We start from the raw sequence: 18,688 nt of genomic DNA, 5'->3' as shown, positions 1-18,688 counted from the left end.
ATGCAAGGGATGTGATGTCAATATGATCCATCCTAATGTCCTATTTGTGCAGCTGAAATAGGATTTTCTCCATGTCTTTTTAATAACTGGGCAGGCCATGCATTGTGACTGCCATCCCCACAGAGATTTGTTCCATCACTTTTCCAAGCATAGTTTTCATCAAGAACTAAAAGTACAGGGTGTGTTTGAACTGCGTAAGTCTACCTCGTGTATTCCCTAGATCAGGAACCATCATCCTCTAGTCTTCTATCTCCTCGTCTGGTTCACTTTCCTATTTTATCTCCGCTTCCTAGTTGTCAATCAACTTCTGGATTCCTTCATTCGTTTCATCCCGGTATGTTGCTACTACCTCTGCTATGAGGTGCTCAACAGGCTTATATTCTCTGAACAGTACCTATCAAACTATTTGCTGCAATATCACCTCCATTGTCTGATCTGAGACACTTCAACATTTTTCCTGTCTCATTTTCAACCAAAGCTTTCCATTTCTTGAAAGTATCAAATACATCAGATTTATTTTGAATACAATAAATGCAGGTTTTTCTGGTTGTATCATCAATAAAAGTAACATAATAACGAGAGCCACCAAGAGATGATACCTGAGCAGGTCCCCATACATCTGTATGCACAAGCTCTAATTTTTTGCTCTTCTTTTCTTTCCCAACTCTAAGGAATTTGACTCTCTTCTGTTTTCCATAAACACAATTTTCACAGAATTTTAAATCAACATGCTTCAAACCTGGGAACAAATTTCTTGAGTGAAGAATCTGCATCCCCTTCTCACTCATGTGCCCGAGCCTATGATGCCACAATGTCGTATCTTCTTCTGTAGAGGTTAAAGTATTAACATAATTAGAAATACCATTGCATAAGTACAATGTACCAATCTTTTCTCCATTTGCTATTACCAGGGATCCTTTAGTGACCTTCCAGGTTTTATCCGTGAAAGTAGTTACACAACCTTCACCTCCCAACTGCCCTGTTGAAATCAAAATTTTCTTTAGATCTAGAACATGCCTTACCTCCTTCAATATCCATTGATTTCCATTCTGTTGTTTTATGAAAACTTTACCCATTCCAATGATTTTACAGGGTTTATCATCACCCAATCGAACCTGTCCAGAATCTCCTTGAACATAATCATGAAAATGTTTCTTATTAGGTGTGGCATGGAATGAGGCCCCTGAATCTACCACCCAGGCATCAATAATATTTTCTAATGAAAGAATCAAAGCATCTTGCAACACATCACCTATTACATTTGCTTCATGATTAGTTTCTTGTTGCGCATCTCCTTCTTTTCCCTTCCGAGACTTGCAATCTTTCTTCAGGTGTCCTTTCTTCCTGCATTTCTAGCACACTATCCCTAATCTGGACTTGATCTACCTTTTCTTGACTTACTGCAATATCCTGGGCTCTTTCCCCTTTCCATTTTTCTTCCCCTATTCTCTGCAATCAAAGAATTACCTGAGGTCTCATCGGAGCTTTTCCGTCGCATTTCCTCGCTAAGGATTGCACCGACAACATCATCAAACTTTAAAGTACTAGATCCAGAGATAAAGTTACTAATGGCCATAACTAAGCCATTCCAACTTTCTGGCAATGAGTACAAAAATAACAGAGCCTTAACTTCATCATCAAAATTTACCCCTACAGAACTTAACTGGCTTGTCACTGTATTAAAATCATTTAAATGGTCTGCAACTGATCCACCTTCTGACATCTTCATATTAAATAAACGCTTCATAAGAAATACCTTATTTGAGGCTGAGGGTTTTTCATATAGTTTGGCCAATGTTGACATTAAACCATTTGTTGTCGTTTCCTTTGAAATATTAAACGCTACCGACGCCGCCAGGCACAACGGTATTGTTCCAAGTGCCTTTCTGTCGAGAATATCCCATTCTGTGTCTGTCATACTTGTTGGCTTCTTTGTCTTTCCGCTCAATGGTAGGTACATATCTCTCTGATATAGATAATCTTCCATTTGCATCTTCCACAACTGGTAGTTTTGGTCGTTGAATTTTTCGACCCTAAACCTACCAACTTCCGCCATTACTCTCACTCGAACCAGGAACCCGTCTCTCCTGCGAGTTTATCAACCAAATAGACCTTCGGCTCTGATTCCAGTTGTTAGAAAATTATATATTACGGAGCAATGGAACACATAAAATATTGCAGAAATATAAACACAAAAAACACATAAAACAAGAGAGACATAGATATACGTGGTTCACCCAGTTTGGGCTACATCCACGAAGAAACAACCAATCCTTCTTTTATTATATTATCCAACAAACTGAAGAGATAAAACCTACAACAGATCCATTGTAACACCCTCTTCGCTCTCAATCTCCTCTCTCTTCCTCACTCAGAATACAAATCTGCATAGATGCAATACAATTCCCTCATATATAGTGAGGGGTTGCCTTCTAGGGAAAAAACCCTAAACAAACATATCTTCTACTATCAGATCATCCGCCTAATTAACGACCTAGATTGAATAGAAATTACTAGACTTTTACAAGGCAATTTTACATCTATTTTTAGCTTCGGGGGTGCTGCCCTCGAACCTCCGCCTAGGGACCGCTAGCCCCCTGACCCCCTAGCCAGGGGGAATCAGCTCCCCTGAACCCTCGCCAGGGGGACAAGTCCCCCCCGCACCGCCCCCCACGTGGAGGGGTGTACAGTCTTCCTGGGGTATACATCCGGCTGAGACCTTTGAATATAGAAGATAATCAGGCTCCACACCCAACAAGGAAAAGTGATCAATCAAAATTTGAAATCGATTGACAAGGAGAGGAAGATGAAACAAAATACAAAAAAAATACAACAACAACAACGGAACGGGGCATTCAGACAAATACAAACTAAAGTTTGGAGCTTCTCTATCAACATATGAGAACACATGATATGGAGATCATGAATGTTTTCAACCTTGAGAGTCTGATGCAGGAGCATCCGGCTCAGAAATATCATTGTATTTTAGTAAGACATAGGGGGTCTTGTGTTTTAAGGGAGTTGGTTTCCAAAAGAATTAAATTAATGTAATTTTAATGTTTTTGAAAGATTTTAACTTAGAATAGGAATTAATTAGATATTGTGAGGAATATTGTAAATGTTCCCGAATGTTGGAGAACATAAGAGATTTAGGCTAGTTAAGATTCCATAGGGATTGAGAGATTTGGAAATCAATTGTAAATATTAGATTAGGAATTTGTTTCATGGTTTGTGGAACTAGAGAGGATCCTTAGGGATTAGTTGAGTCAAAAGTGGACTTAGAGGATATTCAGGGTTTAGTTCAAAAGATTAAGGATCTGAACCGAAATGGGTTACAGAACCTTTTGTATAAATGTAAGCCTAAAAGGCATAGAGAGAGTGAGTTAGAATGAGAATCAAAGTTCAGAGATTAGATAGGGTTTGATTGTAAGCCTACGGGAAGGAAAGGAAAAAGGCCACTGATTAGAAAATCAGGCCAAAGAAAGAGATTCATTATGTAAATAAATGTTTATAAAGACAAATAATTTGATTCCTGAGTTGTGTGGTGTGTATTGATTAATGGAATTATAAATTGTGTGTGAATTAGAGTATTTTCTGCATAATATATATATGCAGGTGGAATTAAAGTAGAACACAGAGGTGGACAATGAAGGATAGTGGTCTAATCGTTTGAATCTCATTGAAGGATCAAAGTTGAAGTTCATAGGTGATAGTGCTTAAAAGTACGTAGAAGTAAGTTCAGGAGGAAGTTGCGCTGAAGAACAACCAAAGACTGTAAACAATGGAGAAAACCTAAACCATAGAAGAACAAAGAGAGGATAGTGCAAGAGAAGGAGTACAACAATCAGAAGTGATTGAATAATCTCAGAAAGGATAGATGCATAAAGAATCATATGGTCAAGTTGGATGAATAAACCATAACATAGAGGAATTGCATAAAGACGAAGAAAGGAAAGAAGGAAGGAATGAAGTAACCGTGCACAAGAACTGTTGGATCAATCAGATCAACGGACATGATTAATAGAATAGGATCGACAGAGATCTTATCGCGCGAAATAAAGTCAAGAAGTGAAGGGATCAGATTAAGCCACGTGACAACAGAATAATGGAGTGGTCTACGACAGCAGTAAGTAGTATCTCGTCTCAAAATGGTAAATGATATTTTACAAATTCACGCGATTAACCTGAGGGGTTGACACGTAGCACATCAGTGGGGAAGCAACACCGCTTATCTCGTGCACTCTCAACTTGTTATGTATCATGCTATTAATCGCACGATATTACATGATCACTGTTGGATTGAGGTAGGAGAAATAAATGGTGGAGATAGGCCAGGTTAGTTGGCGCGAGATACTGCGCGACAATCGTCGGATTGAGGAATGAGATTGACGGCGGAGATTTAATATGCTAAGGAGAGCATCAATATATGTGCAAAGGTTTGTGGAATGGAGGAAAGGTAAGGTTTAAGTGTGGTTTATGAAATATTTCTATTGTATAGGAATTATAATAGAAATAAGCGGGATTAATGTATTATGGTTTAAGTTGAGTTTTAACCAGTCTAAAATCCATGGTATGGTTAATATGAGTGGGTAATAAGAATTAAACAAAGATTATGAAGGATTTATAAGGTTCTTCTCAAAGGTTTATAAAGGTCTAGACTTTGGATAGTTAAATCAAACGTTTCTGCTTAGAGTTTATTGAAGGAGCATTAAACCTTGACTTGTGAAGGTTTCACTAAGTATGGAATTATAAAATTCCTGGAACATAGTGTGACATGCAATTTTATTTGCATGATGTGGGTAGGTGCGGCTTTTGCTGCGTCACTTATAGTAATTATTCCTATACAACAAAAAATTCTTGATCTACGCAGTAAGTTGCAGGTCATTTAGGTACTCAGTTGTAGACTCAAGCCTCTACGCGCTCAGGGGCAGAGCCTCCCTTCTTTCCCAAACCACAGATCACAAAGATACAACCATTCAATTCAAGATGTGATTTTAAGTTGATTGTCTCCTTTATTATTGATGCCTATATAAAATATTATATTGAGGGATATATCATTAAAATACCATGGTCCACATACCATGGATTCCCCTAATACTTGCTACTATGGTTTGTAAACCATTCATGTTTTACAACATTACATGTTTTTTTTACAAAAATGAGGGGCTTTGACTCGCCTCGAAGCCCATATACTGCGTGGTCTTGGCACTTCGCTGTGTCGTCCACTTTGCACTCCACTACATTCTTCACTGTGCACTCCGCTCCACAACATGCAAAGTCTTCATCGAAATCTAGGCCAAGTTGGGCTGCGCAGATTTGGATTACCAACATTCATTGCATATTTTTTTCATGCCTAGGTTTGTATGACCATTATTTTTTCATCTTCATTCATTTTATTTCATTATCTTCTTCTATCTTCTATAAATTTTACATGATATCTTTGGTACCCTTTTATATATATATATAATTTAGATTTGTAATAGGAAAAATGAGACCAAGAATTACTTATATTTGCATCAATTGTTGAATTGGATTATCTGCTTATGGTTATTCTTCTCTCGATCTTGCCCGCCTTTGCCTCATCCTTTCTCTAGCAACTTCTTGGCTTCATTTTGGTTTGGCACTCGAGCCATTTTTTAAGAACGAATCCTCCAATTTCCCATTTTCTTTGTTGTCAATATTTAAATGGTAATAAAACCACTATAAACAGAAGTTAAATTGTTCACAATTATAATTCAATTTCAATTAAATACAGTTGAATTGTGTTATCAACCACATGCATTTAATTCACCTTATAGCAATTGAAGAGAATGTTGCCAATTTTGTTGTTTTTCCTTCAATTTTCGTCGTTGCCTTTCCAATTTCCACCTTCTGTATGTATTCTATTTTATTTGTTGTTGGGTGACAGAACGAGCTCGATGGATTACGTGCATAAATAAATACTTGGTTGGTGGAAATTTATGACTAAAAACACTCAATCGAGCTCCTACCTTCGTAACAATGTCAATTAATATATTAATATTTGGTTGTTGGTGGGTTTAATGATTAGAAGAGCTGGATCAAGCTCTTTAGTCCTAATTAATTAAAAGTTTGAATTTTTCGTTGAAAATAAGTAAAATTTGCACTCATTTTTGGATTTTAGCAATTTAATTATCCAACCATAAGTATGTATAGTCGCTGCTCATTTAATCCCATTGACAAATTATAGCTTGTATATACTCATTTTTGAATTTTGGCAATTTAATTATCCAACCAGAGGTATGTATAGTCCCTGCTCACATATTCATTGCCTAAATTTCTGACCAAACCAGGTACGAATGAGCCTGGAATTTAATGAAATTTGTTGCATTGCATCAATTGTCACATAAGTTATTTAAGTGTTTGCATTTCCCTCAACGACAGGTACCATCTGTCGTATAATTATTTGTAAGTCTGGTTAATTATCACAAGTTATTGTAATGGATAACCAAAGTTATTGAATAGGTTAATCATCATCCTCCTCCTTTTTTTTATAATAAAAAACATAACTATATATATAGTTATTAGTGGTTTTTTATTTGGGAAGTTAAATCAATAGTATAAATATAGAATTTTGTAATTATTTATATGTTTCATAACTTGAAGTTCTAATAATATAAAAAATCTATAAAATGTTTTATAAAAAAATGAAAATAGATTGGAAATCATAGAAAATTTAGTGAAAATTACACTGTTGCTATAAGACAATGTTTTGTAACTTTTCATTCAGCACGGGTGTCTTATGGGCCAAGCGGCCAAGGCTCTCTATCAGAGTATGATGTAGAAGGATCCATGCTTCTTAGCCTCTTAGTTAGGAATGTGATTATCCTATTAACTTTGTCCACTTTCTATACAAGTTTTGCCATGCATATGATGATTTTCTATTTAGTATCAACCTTGTCTATGAGGACTCTTCCCATTAGAGTCTTTATATGCCAATATAGATTGATTGTCTGCATGTAGGACGTGGCTTTGGCTTTGGCAGAGTTCCCAATGTTTGGGATCCAATCTCTAGTTTCCCAGTCCACATGCATGTTAGGAATGTATCTCCAAGATTGCCTTACTTGTTATTCCATGTTAGATATTGCTCTCTGAACAACTGCAGGGATGATGTCCTTGTATCTTTCCATAACTACTCTAGCAGCCGAATGTACATAGGTGCCACGAATGGAGGGAGTGAGACAACCCAAATAATTGGCACCTAGCCATACAAGGAGAGGGGAAGACCACATGTTGGGAAAAAGGGGGTAGTGCTTTGCAAGCACAAATGAAACAAGAGGGGTGGCAGAAGGAAGAGCAGGAGGGGGACTTGAGAGCACAAAGTAGAGAGAGGATGAGGCAGGATAAAGCACATGTAGGGAGGGACGACCAAGAAAATGAGCAAAGGGATTGGGGTGAAGACCATGCAGGGGCGAGGGAGTAGAAAAACACAAGGAAAGGGGATGAGACTAAACCAAAAACAAGCCACCCAAAGTTAATAAGCCCAACGAGGGGAGAAGAAACCAAAATCCTATGAAGCTCACAAATTAAAGAGAACCAAAGATGAGAGAATTCATAATTGAAATGTGATCTAAAGAGGTAGAATAAAGAGACCAAACCTATAATTGTTGGAGTTGTTGGAGGTGTTGTGGGAGGTCTCTCGAAAGAGAGAGAAAAGATTGAAGCAATCACAATTCAGTATCAAGATTAGACCCCCTAACCTTAGTTGTTCCATGGATTAGTTCTATTGACCCAAGAACTCCAACTTTGTTTGCTTCCCGCCATTGCTGGCTGCTTATGAGCATGTAGAGGCACTCTCTTCTCATAATGCGATCTCCTTCTAGCCACCTTTAAAATTATTAAATTGCTTTGCTCCATGACCTTCTTTCCTCCCTGTGTGAAACCTTGTGCAATTCTACCTTCCCTAAATGTTGCATGAACTAGCTCTATGTCACAACAACAACCATTAACTTACCATATGCTTGTCCCTTTGCTCGATAGTTATGTAACCATGCAGGATGCTAAGGGAAAGGCAACCCACCCTCCTTTATTTGCTTGTGTGTTGTCAACACACCCTCCATGGGCATAGCAATCATACTCTGTTATTCTCCTACATGACTCTTTGAACTGTTTTGGAGCGAGTTGATTCCAATTTGAGTCTATAACATCCTCATCATAGTTCAAGCATGCATTTGCTATCTTATCTACCAATTTATTGCCACTCCTTAAGATATGTTGAGGAATGAGTGCGTTGATTGTTGCTGATTGCTCGACTATGTTTTCTAGGTTGGCTAAAGTTTCTAGTTGTTCGTAACTTTGGTAGGATTATAACCACTTTGGATTTTTTTATAATGGTGATGATGATCTTGGTTTTAGATTTCGCTGATTTTTATAGAAAATGGAAATTGGCGAATATTTTTTTGGAAAAATCATGTAAAAATCGGCTAAAGACTTAATATTTGGCAAGATTAATGTCAATGCTAAAGGCACTTTCAAAGTCGGAGAGGATGGTTTGAAAAGACAATGCTTCTTTGCTGGTTGGATTACCAATAAGAATGTTGTCATCAACAAACTGCTTTTGAGTGGATACCTGATTGGCAGGCCCATTGGGGAGGCCTTTGAGGGAGCCAACAAAGGCTCCATAACTAAGAGATATGCCCAGATTTTCCACCATGAGGGGGACAATGTATTGAGAGAGGGGATCACCTTGTCTTATGGCACAAGGGGGAAAGAAGGCAAGGGAGGGAAATCCATTGACAAGGGTAGAAAAGAAAGGTTTAGATATCAATTGCATAACCCAAGAAATCTAGGGATCAACGAAGCCATGGGCTTTCAACGTGAGGGACATAAACTGCTAGTTAAGCTTGTCAAAAGCTTTAGACATGTCTAGTTTGATAATCATGCCCGAGTTTTTAATGGAGGAGATGGAGTGAATGTGTTAGTGGAAAGTGATGATACTATCAAGAATTTGTCTTCCCTCTACATAGTCTCATTGTTCTTTAGAGATTATGTAGGGTAGCAAAAGATTAATTCTATTTACAATGACCTTTGAGATTATCTTGTAAATAACATTGCAAAGAGCCATGCGCTTGAAGTTAGCAAGGGTTTAAACTTGACCATTTTTAAGTATGAGAGCTGTGAAAGTGGCATCTAGTCTTGTGACTAAGGTTCATGATTTCCTTGAGTCTTCTACTATTTGGACCACATCTGCCCCTATGATATTCCAACGTTCTTGGAAATAACTCAGTAGTGAAGCTGTCAGGGCCAAGGGCTTTGTTTTTGGGCATTTCCATCACCATTTTTTCTACCTCTTTGATAGTGATTTCTCTCATAACCACATCATTTTGTTCTTTAGTTATAAAATTTGGTATGTGTGTGGTTATATTTCTGATACCCTGATTTCTCGTTCTTTTAAAGCCCCTCCCTGGTCTCCATTGCAAGCCGCAAAGCTGCTCATGGAGTTCTAGGAGGAGGAGCAGCGTTACAACTGTGGGGAAATTCCAAAATCAATAACAAGAGGACGAAAGTAAGTTTGTGGAGATAGCAGCCATCATTTTGTTCTTTAGTTATAAAATTTGGTATGTGTGTGGTTATATTTCTGATACCCTGATTTCTCTCTCTTTTAAAGCCCCTCCCTGGTCTCCATTGCAAGCCGCAAAGCTGCTCATGGAGTTCTAGGAGGAGGAGCAGCGTTACAACTGTGGGAAAATTCCAAAATCAATAAGAAGAGGACGAAAGTAAGTTTGTGGAGATAGCAGCCATGCTGGTGTTTCCTTCTGGTCTGAACTCCTCTGAGGGCAATGGCAAGGTCGTCTGTGTCATGGATGCATCCAGTTATGTAGGCTTGTGGATTGTTCAGGGCCTTCTGCAACGAGGCTATTCAGTGCATGCCACTGTGCAGAGAGACGCTAGTATGTTTATTTATTGAAAAGAGAACAATATTTTCTAGTTTCTTGATGAATTTCAAGTTAAGATGAATTTATGAATCTAAGATTTTAAACTAAGCTTGATGTATTTTTGTTTTCAAAAGCCTAAGGATAAAAATAGGAAAGTTGCGCCATCCCATCCCTATTTTGAATTCCCAGTCACTTTGAAATTGAGATGAAGGTTTTCACATTTCTTTTTGATTGAACTTATAGTGTGTTGGCAATCTTCATTGATGATTTTAAATGGTGGCAGGCGAAGTTGAGTCTGTCAGAAAATTGCATGGGGATCGATTGCAGATCTTCTATGCAGATGTCTTGGATTATCAGAGCATTACTGATGCGCTCAAGGGCTGTTCTGGTCTGTTCTATACCTTTGAACACCCTCAGAGTGCTGCAGGTTATGATGTAAGTTAGTGAACCTTTGAATTAAAAATGTGGACATTTTGGTATATGTATTGGAAGGGTTGAATATTGACAGATGTGGACTTGTGTAATACAGGAAGTGATGGCAGAACTTGAAGTACAAGCAGCCCACAATGCACTGGAAGCGTGCGCTCAGACCGAGACCATTGAGAAAGTTGTGTTCACTTCTTCTGTGGCTGCAGCAATTTGGAGAGAAAATGGAGACTACAAGGTTAATGCCCTTGATGAGAGGCATTGGAGTGATGCAAATCTTTGCAGGAAATTGAAGGTCTGTATATATGATTTTTTATATGACAAAATGTTAAGTTTAGTATGCAATCTAAGTAAAGTGGACTGATTTATCAGTTTTTCCTTTTAACTTGTTAACGATATCTAACTGAATGGTATGTTCGATAGCCTTGGCCTGATTAGTTGCTTAATCTAGTAAGTAACTCAGAAGTTTGCATCTAAAGCTGCTTTGATCAGATTAGTTAATCTAATAAATAACTTGAACGTTTGCATCTACAGTTTTCCAAGGTCAGCTACAATAGTAGTTTTCCAAGGCGACTTACAATATTATGGAATCCATGATAGTAGTATATTTAATATGAGCCCAACGTGTCATTTGTAGCAATTGTATCTGGGTGGGGAAAAGCATAATTGCTCCTTCCAATCTAAGGAAATAAATCCAATTGACTCTTTCATATTTTAGTTTGTTTTACTGAGCTATACAATGCATCTTGCTTCAGCCTTCTCTCAGTCCATGAATCCATATCCAATTAGCTTTTGGCTTTTTGAAATTGCTCAAATGATAATACATGCTACATATTCATCTTGCTTCTCTCAGTCCATGAATCCATATCTTGCTTCTCTCAGTCCATAAATCCATATCCAATTAGCTTTTGGCTTTTTGAAATTGGTCAAATGATAATACATGCTACATATTGCAGATAACCCTGCAATAATCCATATCCAATTGATCTTTTGCCTCTTAAGATTGCTGAATTGATACCACGTCTTAGACAACAGAGTGCATATATCTTCTCTATATGCAACAATCCATATCCAATTCATTTTTGTCCTCGAAGTTGCCCAGGTTATAGATGCATCAAATACTGAGAAAGTCTACTTGTGTAACCGTTGTCTAAATCTTTGGTGCATACTGAAGCAGGGCTAAAATGGCTTTGTGCTAAGTATATATATTTTTACAGAAAGAAGTTAAATACATTGTGGTGGGTATTCATCATTTTTTTAAGGTGTATATGTATAAAATTTGGGTGTTTCTCAAAGATTGTGGAGTTCAAAGCTGTACAGTTTAATAACGAACCTTGAAGTGATCTGTGGTATTCTGTTCTAATTATATAATATTTCCTGTTCACAGTTATGGTACGCATTAGCCAAGACACTGTCAGAGAAGGCTGCATGGGCGATGGCCATGGACAGAGGGTTGAATATGGTGACCATCAACGCATCTCTGATTGTGGGACCTGGTATCACATACAAAAGCTCAGGATCTACCATTGCATATCTTAAAGGTGAGGGTGAGAGATCTGCATACCAAATAGACTCTGCTCTAGAACGTACAAATATGGTATAGTAATCCCTTTGAAGAGGATCTAATCTATGGAAGTGCAGAATATTAGCTAGTTTATTTACAGTGGCTAGTCTTTGTGATCGCAGGGGCTGCACAAATGTATGAGAAGGGCACTTTAGCTACGGTAGAGATAAGGTTTCTAGCGGATGCACATATATGTGCTTATGAAGATCCATCTGCATATGGGAGATATATATGTTTCAATCAAATAGTCAGTAATGCAGAAGATGCTGTCAATTTAGCACAGAGTTTGCAACACCTGATACCGTTCCCTGATAGGTACAGAGAAATTAATTATTCTTCACATATTAAAATCACTGAAGATTCTGTATCTTCAAGATTTAAATTGGGTTGCTTACCTAATGATATTTTATCTTACCTATTATGTCACGATGAAATTAATCATACATAGATACTGTCCAAAGATAGTCATGAATTTGTTATTTATTTGATTTTTTTCATAATTTGGTAACAGATTTGAAGACTCAACGGTTTGCCAACAGCGTCTGAGTAATAAGAAGCTGACTGGATTAATGGTTGGATATGGAAACCGTGCAACCGTAAGCAGCGAACTGTAAGGGAAGGGGGGAGCTTTTCCCTATGTTACAGCTTAACAGCAGCCATCAATAGGGGCACAAGAAACTTGGGAGGTTTACATGTTCAAACTATATCCATTTTTGTACATACTGTAATGTAATTTTCATTTCAAGGTTTGTTGGAGAGTTGGCGATAAGTCGATTTCCTTCCCTACGAGCACCAGTCTTCATTTGATAGTTGGCAACAGCCCTAAATCGATTTCCATAACGACCAGCATTAAAGTTGTAGCCTGTGACTAAGGCTCTCTACCATATGCATTTTTTTGTTAATTTCTGAAGTAAAATCAAATTCATGATTCCTTGCAAGGAAAAGTGAAAGCAAGCTTTGTTGATGGGCTGTTTGGTGTGTGAATAAAAAGGGAGTTGTCTATAATGCGACTTTTTGGAGATTCCGGTGACAGAATCCGGCGGAAGAAATTGAGGTTAAATATTGATTTGTTGCAGTTAAAATGGTTTTTTAACTGCATATTTGGATTCAGCACCCTCGAAAACCCCTGGGACGCTTTCATTATGCAGAAACTAGCTATCAAACTTGCTATTCCAATAAATTCCTGCCGGATTTTGACCAAAAAACCCGCCAAAAAAACTTTCAAAAAGTCCCGTTATAGACAACTGCAATAAAAAGTGGATACCTCAGACTCTGGAATTGTTTTATCATTACGAAAGTTGCTCCAGTTTGTTTTATCATTATGGGAAGTTACATTTTTTAAGCATGACCTGTGTTATGAATGGAATGGGAAGTTACATTTTTCCTGTTTTAGGGAGTGTGTAATGTTCGCTTATATGTGGCAATTTTGTTACAAGAAGGCTGTTTTTTTTTTTGGTCTGTTTTTATATTTTCTTATAAAATGATAGCATCTTTGTATATGGAGATGGTAAATTCTTCAATTACAAGATAAAAATAAAATACTGCTTTGCCTCGGAAGATCGAACTTTTATTTTTAATTTTTTATTTAAAGTATGGAATAGATTCGGTTTTTGGAGCTAATGGAAAGTAAATTTCCATTTTTTCTAGTATATTTGGGTTTTGGTTCATTAATATATATTTTAATTAAATAAAAATAAACCTATCTTATGAACAATTTTTGTTATAATTAAAAAAAACAAAAATTTAGATGTTTGAGTCTCTGGCAAAACTAAGTACTATCTAGTCCAATCTATGTTTAGGTGTGCAGGTTTGGGAACTATGTTGTTTGAGTCTGGCAAAACTAAGTACAATCTAGTCTGTTTAGGTGGGCAGCTTTGGGAACTGTGTACCATCTGCCATATAAATTATTAAATGTTTGAATTTTCATCGAAACTGGGTACGGTTGGTCAAATAAAACATTTAGATGTTTGAGTTTCTGGCAAAACTAAGTACTATCTGGTCCAATGTATGTGGGCAGATTTGGTTCCACATCCCAAACAAAATTATGTATCCTTGAGAATCGCTCAGATTTGGTTCCACATTCAAACAAAATTATGCTCCGACACGATTTATTAGAGATTTATCTAATAAGAAAAAAAAAAATTCCTCCCAAAACCAAAACCAGTACCATCTGTCATATAAAGTTAAAAGTTTGAATTTACGCCGAAACCAACAGATACCATCTGTCTTAAAAACCAGGTACCGTCTCTCATATAACTATTGAAGGTTTGAATTTCTGCAAAATGCAATGCTACCTGTCATATAACTATCCCAAAGTTTGAATTTCTGCCCAAATCGGATTAAGAATGAGCGGATATTTAATGAAATTTGTTGACCGTCATCACATCAGTGGTACGTAGGTAGATGATGAATACACAATCAGCATGAAATGCATTTAACGTACATGTGGACAAATAGGAGAATGATATTTTAGTTAGGAAGAATATTTAGTTACAATTCATGAGTACACACATATCGAGGGGATACACTATACTGGAGAAGTACACACAGGGATATTCCATAGCCTTTTTGTGGGTGACCAAAGGGACCCATATATGGAAAATTCACTTATACGGAGCACAAATACACAGTGGTCAAGATTAAACACCAAATTGATGGGTTATCATTCTAACTCATTTATTCTCATTGCCACTGCATTGTGTGTTTTGTGAAATTATACTTGAATTTGTATAGGTTTGATTTAGTTAGAAAATCATTAAAAAATAAAATTTGATAGATAAAAGAAGTAACGAATTTTATTCATGTAAAAAAGAATTAAAAGAGAATATAATTTAATAAAATATATTCTATATTTTTGAATTAATGTAGTGATTTAGATTTTTTCAACGATTGGAATTAATCTAAGATCTTTTACTTTTGTGATGTTAGTAAAATAGCATATGAAAGAGTATGAAGAGCCACATGTGCATATTGTAAGAAAGATGAAACATAATGACGACTATCAGATCAAGGACACAAACACATTGATAACAGAGGTCAACCAGTGTGGGTTACGTCTCCATGCCCTGGTGTTAAGAGTGGTGAAAGTCGCTTCAGTACATGATGCAAAATGATCATGAGTACATAGTACATCCTTTGTCATTACAAGGATAAATTCCTTCAACCAAAGTGGCATGTCTTTCTAAGAGACGTTCTCAGGAACTCTCAATCAAATGGGTCTTCTTTCAGTATCACAAGCTAATAAATTCTCATATGACGTGGCATACAAGTATCCCTCAACATAATGGTAATAAGAGTCTTAATAACAACAAAAATCATCTCAGCAAATTAGAAGAAAAACATGGCATAACAACATCATATACCTCCACTTTCGCGGATGGCTTGAAATTGCAAAGCTCTGCTGAAAAAATAGACGTCACTGTTAAATTCGTGGTGCGAAATCGTGTTGCACGACTGTAAATTTGACCTCTTTTTGACACTGTCGAAATCTAGACCCTTGGAAATTTCAAAGATTCCTCCAAAGATTCTTTCCTGGAAATGGCCAAAAAATTCGTTGCTCGGATGGAACTTCTAAGCACACCACTATGCTCCTTGCGCAATTCTGTGAAAAATGATTATAAAATCGACATCATTCCACCTCTATAAAAAATTAGCTTCCAAGGGAATCTTTTATATTCCACAAGATTCTACAAATATTTTTTGTTGTTGGCTACCTAAATTTACACTGCTCAGATGGGGAAACGGACCACATCATCACATTCCTTATGAAATTCTGATTCTTTTAAGTATAAAGTTGACATGATTCCGTCACTCTGAAACTTCACCTTCTAGGGAATCTTTTAGATTCCTCACTCAAAGAATATTCTTCTGGAATAATATCGTCTCGAAAAACGTGCCCCGTCTGCATTGGGTTTTGGGTGCACGGTTCCGCTCTCTGTCCTCTGCTCAACAATCCTTGATCTGAATGGAAAATTATTTTCGTTCTGCTAAATTCCTCGTTAGAATATGTAAAAAGTTCTTAAGGATTCAGGAGGTTAATTACAAGTTTAAACATGAGTTTTTAAGTGTTTTTATGTAAATATCATGTACAAATTAACATAAGCAAATGATCGAACAACAACATATAACATACATGAACATCACCAAAACAATATCACAATTATCACATGATGAAGGAGTTCACCCCGCCTAGGCTACGTCTCTTTAGTCCCGCTTCCAATGGCTTGACCCTATCTTTTATGCTCAAAAGTGTGAATAAATTAGTTTACAATGTTTAGATAGCTCTGAAACCTGTTCTAATGGCTCCAAAATGCCCAAAAATACCTGTTTAGCCTCTTTCTGCTCCTGATTTGGTAAAAACATGAAGAAATTATGGCTTCCCCAAGTTTTTCTACTGATTGCACCACAATTTCCCTAAAACCTGGCACCATCCTACAATTTCACCTGATTTCTGCTAACCGGGCACCATTTCCACCAAGTTCAGGGCGAATTTGTCAGACGCCTTAAATGGCCTATAAGGCCTTAAATCTGATTTTTTGGGCCACATGGGGGCCACGTGCCTGGGACTAAGGCCAACGCCCACCCCTGCTGACCGGGCCCCTGCTCTGCTCCATTGGTGGTCATGTTGGGTGGCGCGTCTAAGGGCTCGCCCCTTCCTCCGAATGGCACGAACTTCAACTTTAAATATATGCCAAACACTATACATATTAAGAACTATTCGTGTGGTGCGTTGGTAGAGGGCTTGGACTTCTTCTTGGAGGTCGTGGGTTTGACCCCCACTGTCGCTGCTCGAACCTTAACCAAAATTTTGGTGCCCCTCAGGGTGCCACGTGGCAGCCCCTCGCTGGGCTACATGGCAACCAGTGGTTTCTCACCAACCAACCAACCAACCAAACTCGTCCAAATGAACACCTAGGTACCTGTCACGTGTTAGCACACCATTTGTTGGAAGTCAAAAATCATTTGCACAGTCACCCTGCCATGTAGGCATGCCCAGTCAACACCACACCAACGGTATGGACCGCACACTGGGCTGTCTATTTTTTTTAAATTCCCTGTTTAGGAAAACGAACAGAACATGTTTCTGGGAGCATACGAAGTACTTTTTGTGCGAAATGAGTTGCGTTGGATTCAGGATGAGAAGGACTACGCGATTACTTAGGTTCCACACCGATATGACAAATTTGAATTTTGAGCTATTTTTTGAGCACCCGATCATTCCTCTCCACTGGAAGCCTTTTAGACCCCAAAAAATCACTTTCAGTTGTCTAGCAGGTGAGGGTATAGTTCCCTCACTTTTCAAATCTCGATCCATTTGTTTTTGGAAGGATTTTTTCCCTTGAGCCCCACTCAAAGGTAGTCAACACTCTCTCCTTTTGAAGACCTTGTTCTTCTATCAAGAATGGTGTCTTGTTGTAGTTCATCAAGGTATTCAGGAGAAAATTCCTCAATGGAAGGAATCTGGGTATTTTCTCCTTGATCTTCAATCAAAGGAGGCTCATACAACCTTAAGTTCTCAATATTAACAACATAAATTTGCATATATGAAGGCAAATCCAACTTGAAGGCATTGTCACCAATCTTTTTCAGAATTCTGAAAGGACCATATCTAATTGGTTTCAACTTTTTACCTTCTCCTTGGAGCCCCTATTTGCTAATGTGAAGCCAAACTTCATCATCGACTTGGAACTTGTGATCTACCCGATGCTTGTTGTGCCTTGTTTTGTACTTTCCTTGGCTCTTTTCAAGCTGACATTGCACTATTTGATGTACCATTTGGAGTCGTTCAATGAACTTCTTGGCTTTGTCCATGTTACCATCAATAACAACATCATTCTTACCAAGATGATACAACACATTATGATGCAAATGGTAAACAAATTCCTCTACTTGATTCCTTTGACTCAAGCTTGAATGTACATCTTGAAAGTATGTATTTTGTTGATCATAACTTTAATGCAAAACAAAACGATGCTTGAGAAAAGTAGTTACAAAAATAATAGGCCTAGAAAGAATATCAACAAACTTTTCGCTTATACCTTTCTTATTCATTTTTACCAAATGGAATAGTAGAAGAAAACCCATCCAATGAAAGTGTCTTTCTCGCTACAACTTAATCACTGCACCAGTGAAAATTTCTGAATGAAATGAAATGGGCTTACCATATTGCATGAGGATTGTGCCCATGGCATAATTGCATACATCAACTTGAAACTCAAATGACTTTTTCAAGTGTGGAAGAGTAAATATAGGGGATGAACTGATCTTTTGCCTCAAAGCATCAAATGCCTCTTGTTATTTGCCTCCCCACTGGAAGACCTTTTGCACAATTGCCAATGAATTCAAAGGAGCTACAATAGAAGAAAAATTAAAAAAAAATTTCCTCCAACATTGGGCTACTCCCAAAAAACCTCTTATCAAGATGACTATCTTGAGCGTTGACCAATTTATAATGGCATCAATCTTGGAGAGGTCTAACTTCAACTCACCTCTTCCAATATTATGGCCCAAGTACATCAAAGAAGTTTTACCCAACTCATACTTTGACATCTTCAATAACAGAATGTTCTTGACTTACAACATCAAGTACTTTCTTCTCATACATGACATGTTCATAATGAAATTCTCTGAAAATGAAAATTCCATCTAAGTAGACTATCATGTCTAGAAATGGCTTCAATACATATTTTTTCATATGCATGAAAGTAGTAGGAGCATGCAAAGACCAAAAAACATAACAAGCCTTTCAAACAAACCTTGCTTGGTTTTGAATGTCATCTTCCATATGTCTTCTTCAACAACTCTA

The 18,688-nt window shown here is 37.4% G+C and overlaps 1 protein-coding gene across 1 annotated transcript; it reads left to right on the top strand.

The window, feature by feature from the left end:
- The first annotated feature begins 9,364 nt into the window (after positions 1 to 9,364).
- Positions 9,365 to 12,866, top strand: LOC149267556 (cinnamoyl-CoA reductase-like SNL6). Its single transcript, XM_089433392.1, has 7 exons — positions 9,365 to 9,523; positions 9,626 to 9,908; positions 10,177 to 10,328; positions 10,423 to 10,614; positions 11,707 to 11,860; positions 12,006 to 12,198; positions 12,395 to 12,866. Exons 2-7 carry the CDS (start codon positions 9,758 to 9,760, stop codon positions 12,495 to 12,497), a joined length of 945 nt encoding a protein of 314 aa, XP_089289518.1. The 5' UTR covers positions 9,365 to 9,523; positions 9,626 to 9,757; the 3' UTR covers positions 12,498 to 12,866.
- The last annotated feature ends 5,822 nt before the right edge of the window (positions 12,867 to 18,688 follow it).

Source organism: Pinus tabuliformis, chromosome 6 (assembly GCF_031772625.1).
Source record: "Pinus tabuliformis cultivar Carrire ecotype Pingquan chromosome 6, CPIR1, whole genome shotgun sequence".
In the NCBI taxonomy this organism is placed as follows: Eukaryota; Viridiplantae; Streptophyta; class Pinopsida; order Pinales; family Pinaceae; genus Pinus; species Pinus tabuliformis.
Note: the sequence above shows the minus strand (reverse complement) of the source record. Positions and strands in the feature narration are given on the sequence as shown.

Bases quoted from the DNA above. Each gene is read 5' to 3' on its own strand.
- LOC149267556 (XM_089433392.1), top strand. From the start codon at position 9,758: ATGCTGGTGTTTCCTTCTGGTCTGAACTCCTCTGAGGGCAATGGCAAG. The intron at 9,909-10,176 runs GTATGTTTATTT...AAATGGTGGCAG, and splicing joins CACTGTGCAGAGAGACGCTA to GCGAAGTTGAGTCTGTCAGA. The intron at 10,329-10,422 runs GTAAGTTAGTGA...TGTGTAATACAG, and splicing joins AGAGTGCTGCAGGTTATGAT to GAAGTGATGGCAGAACTTGA.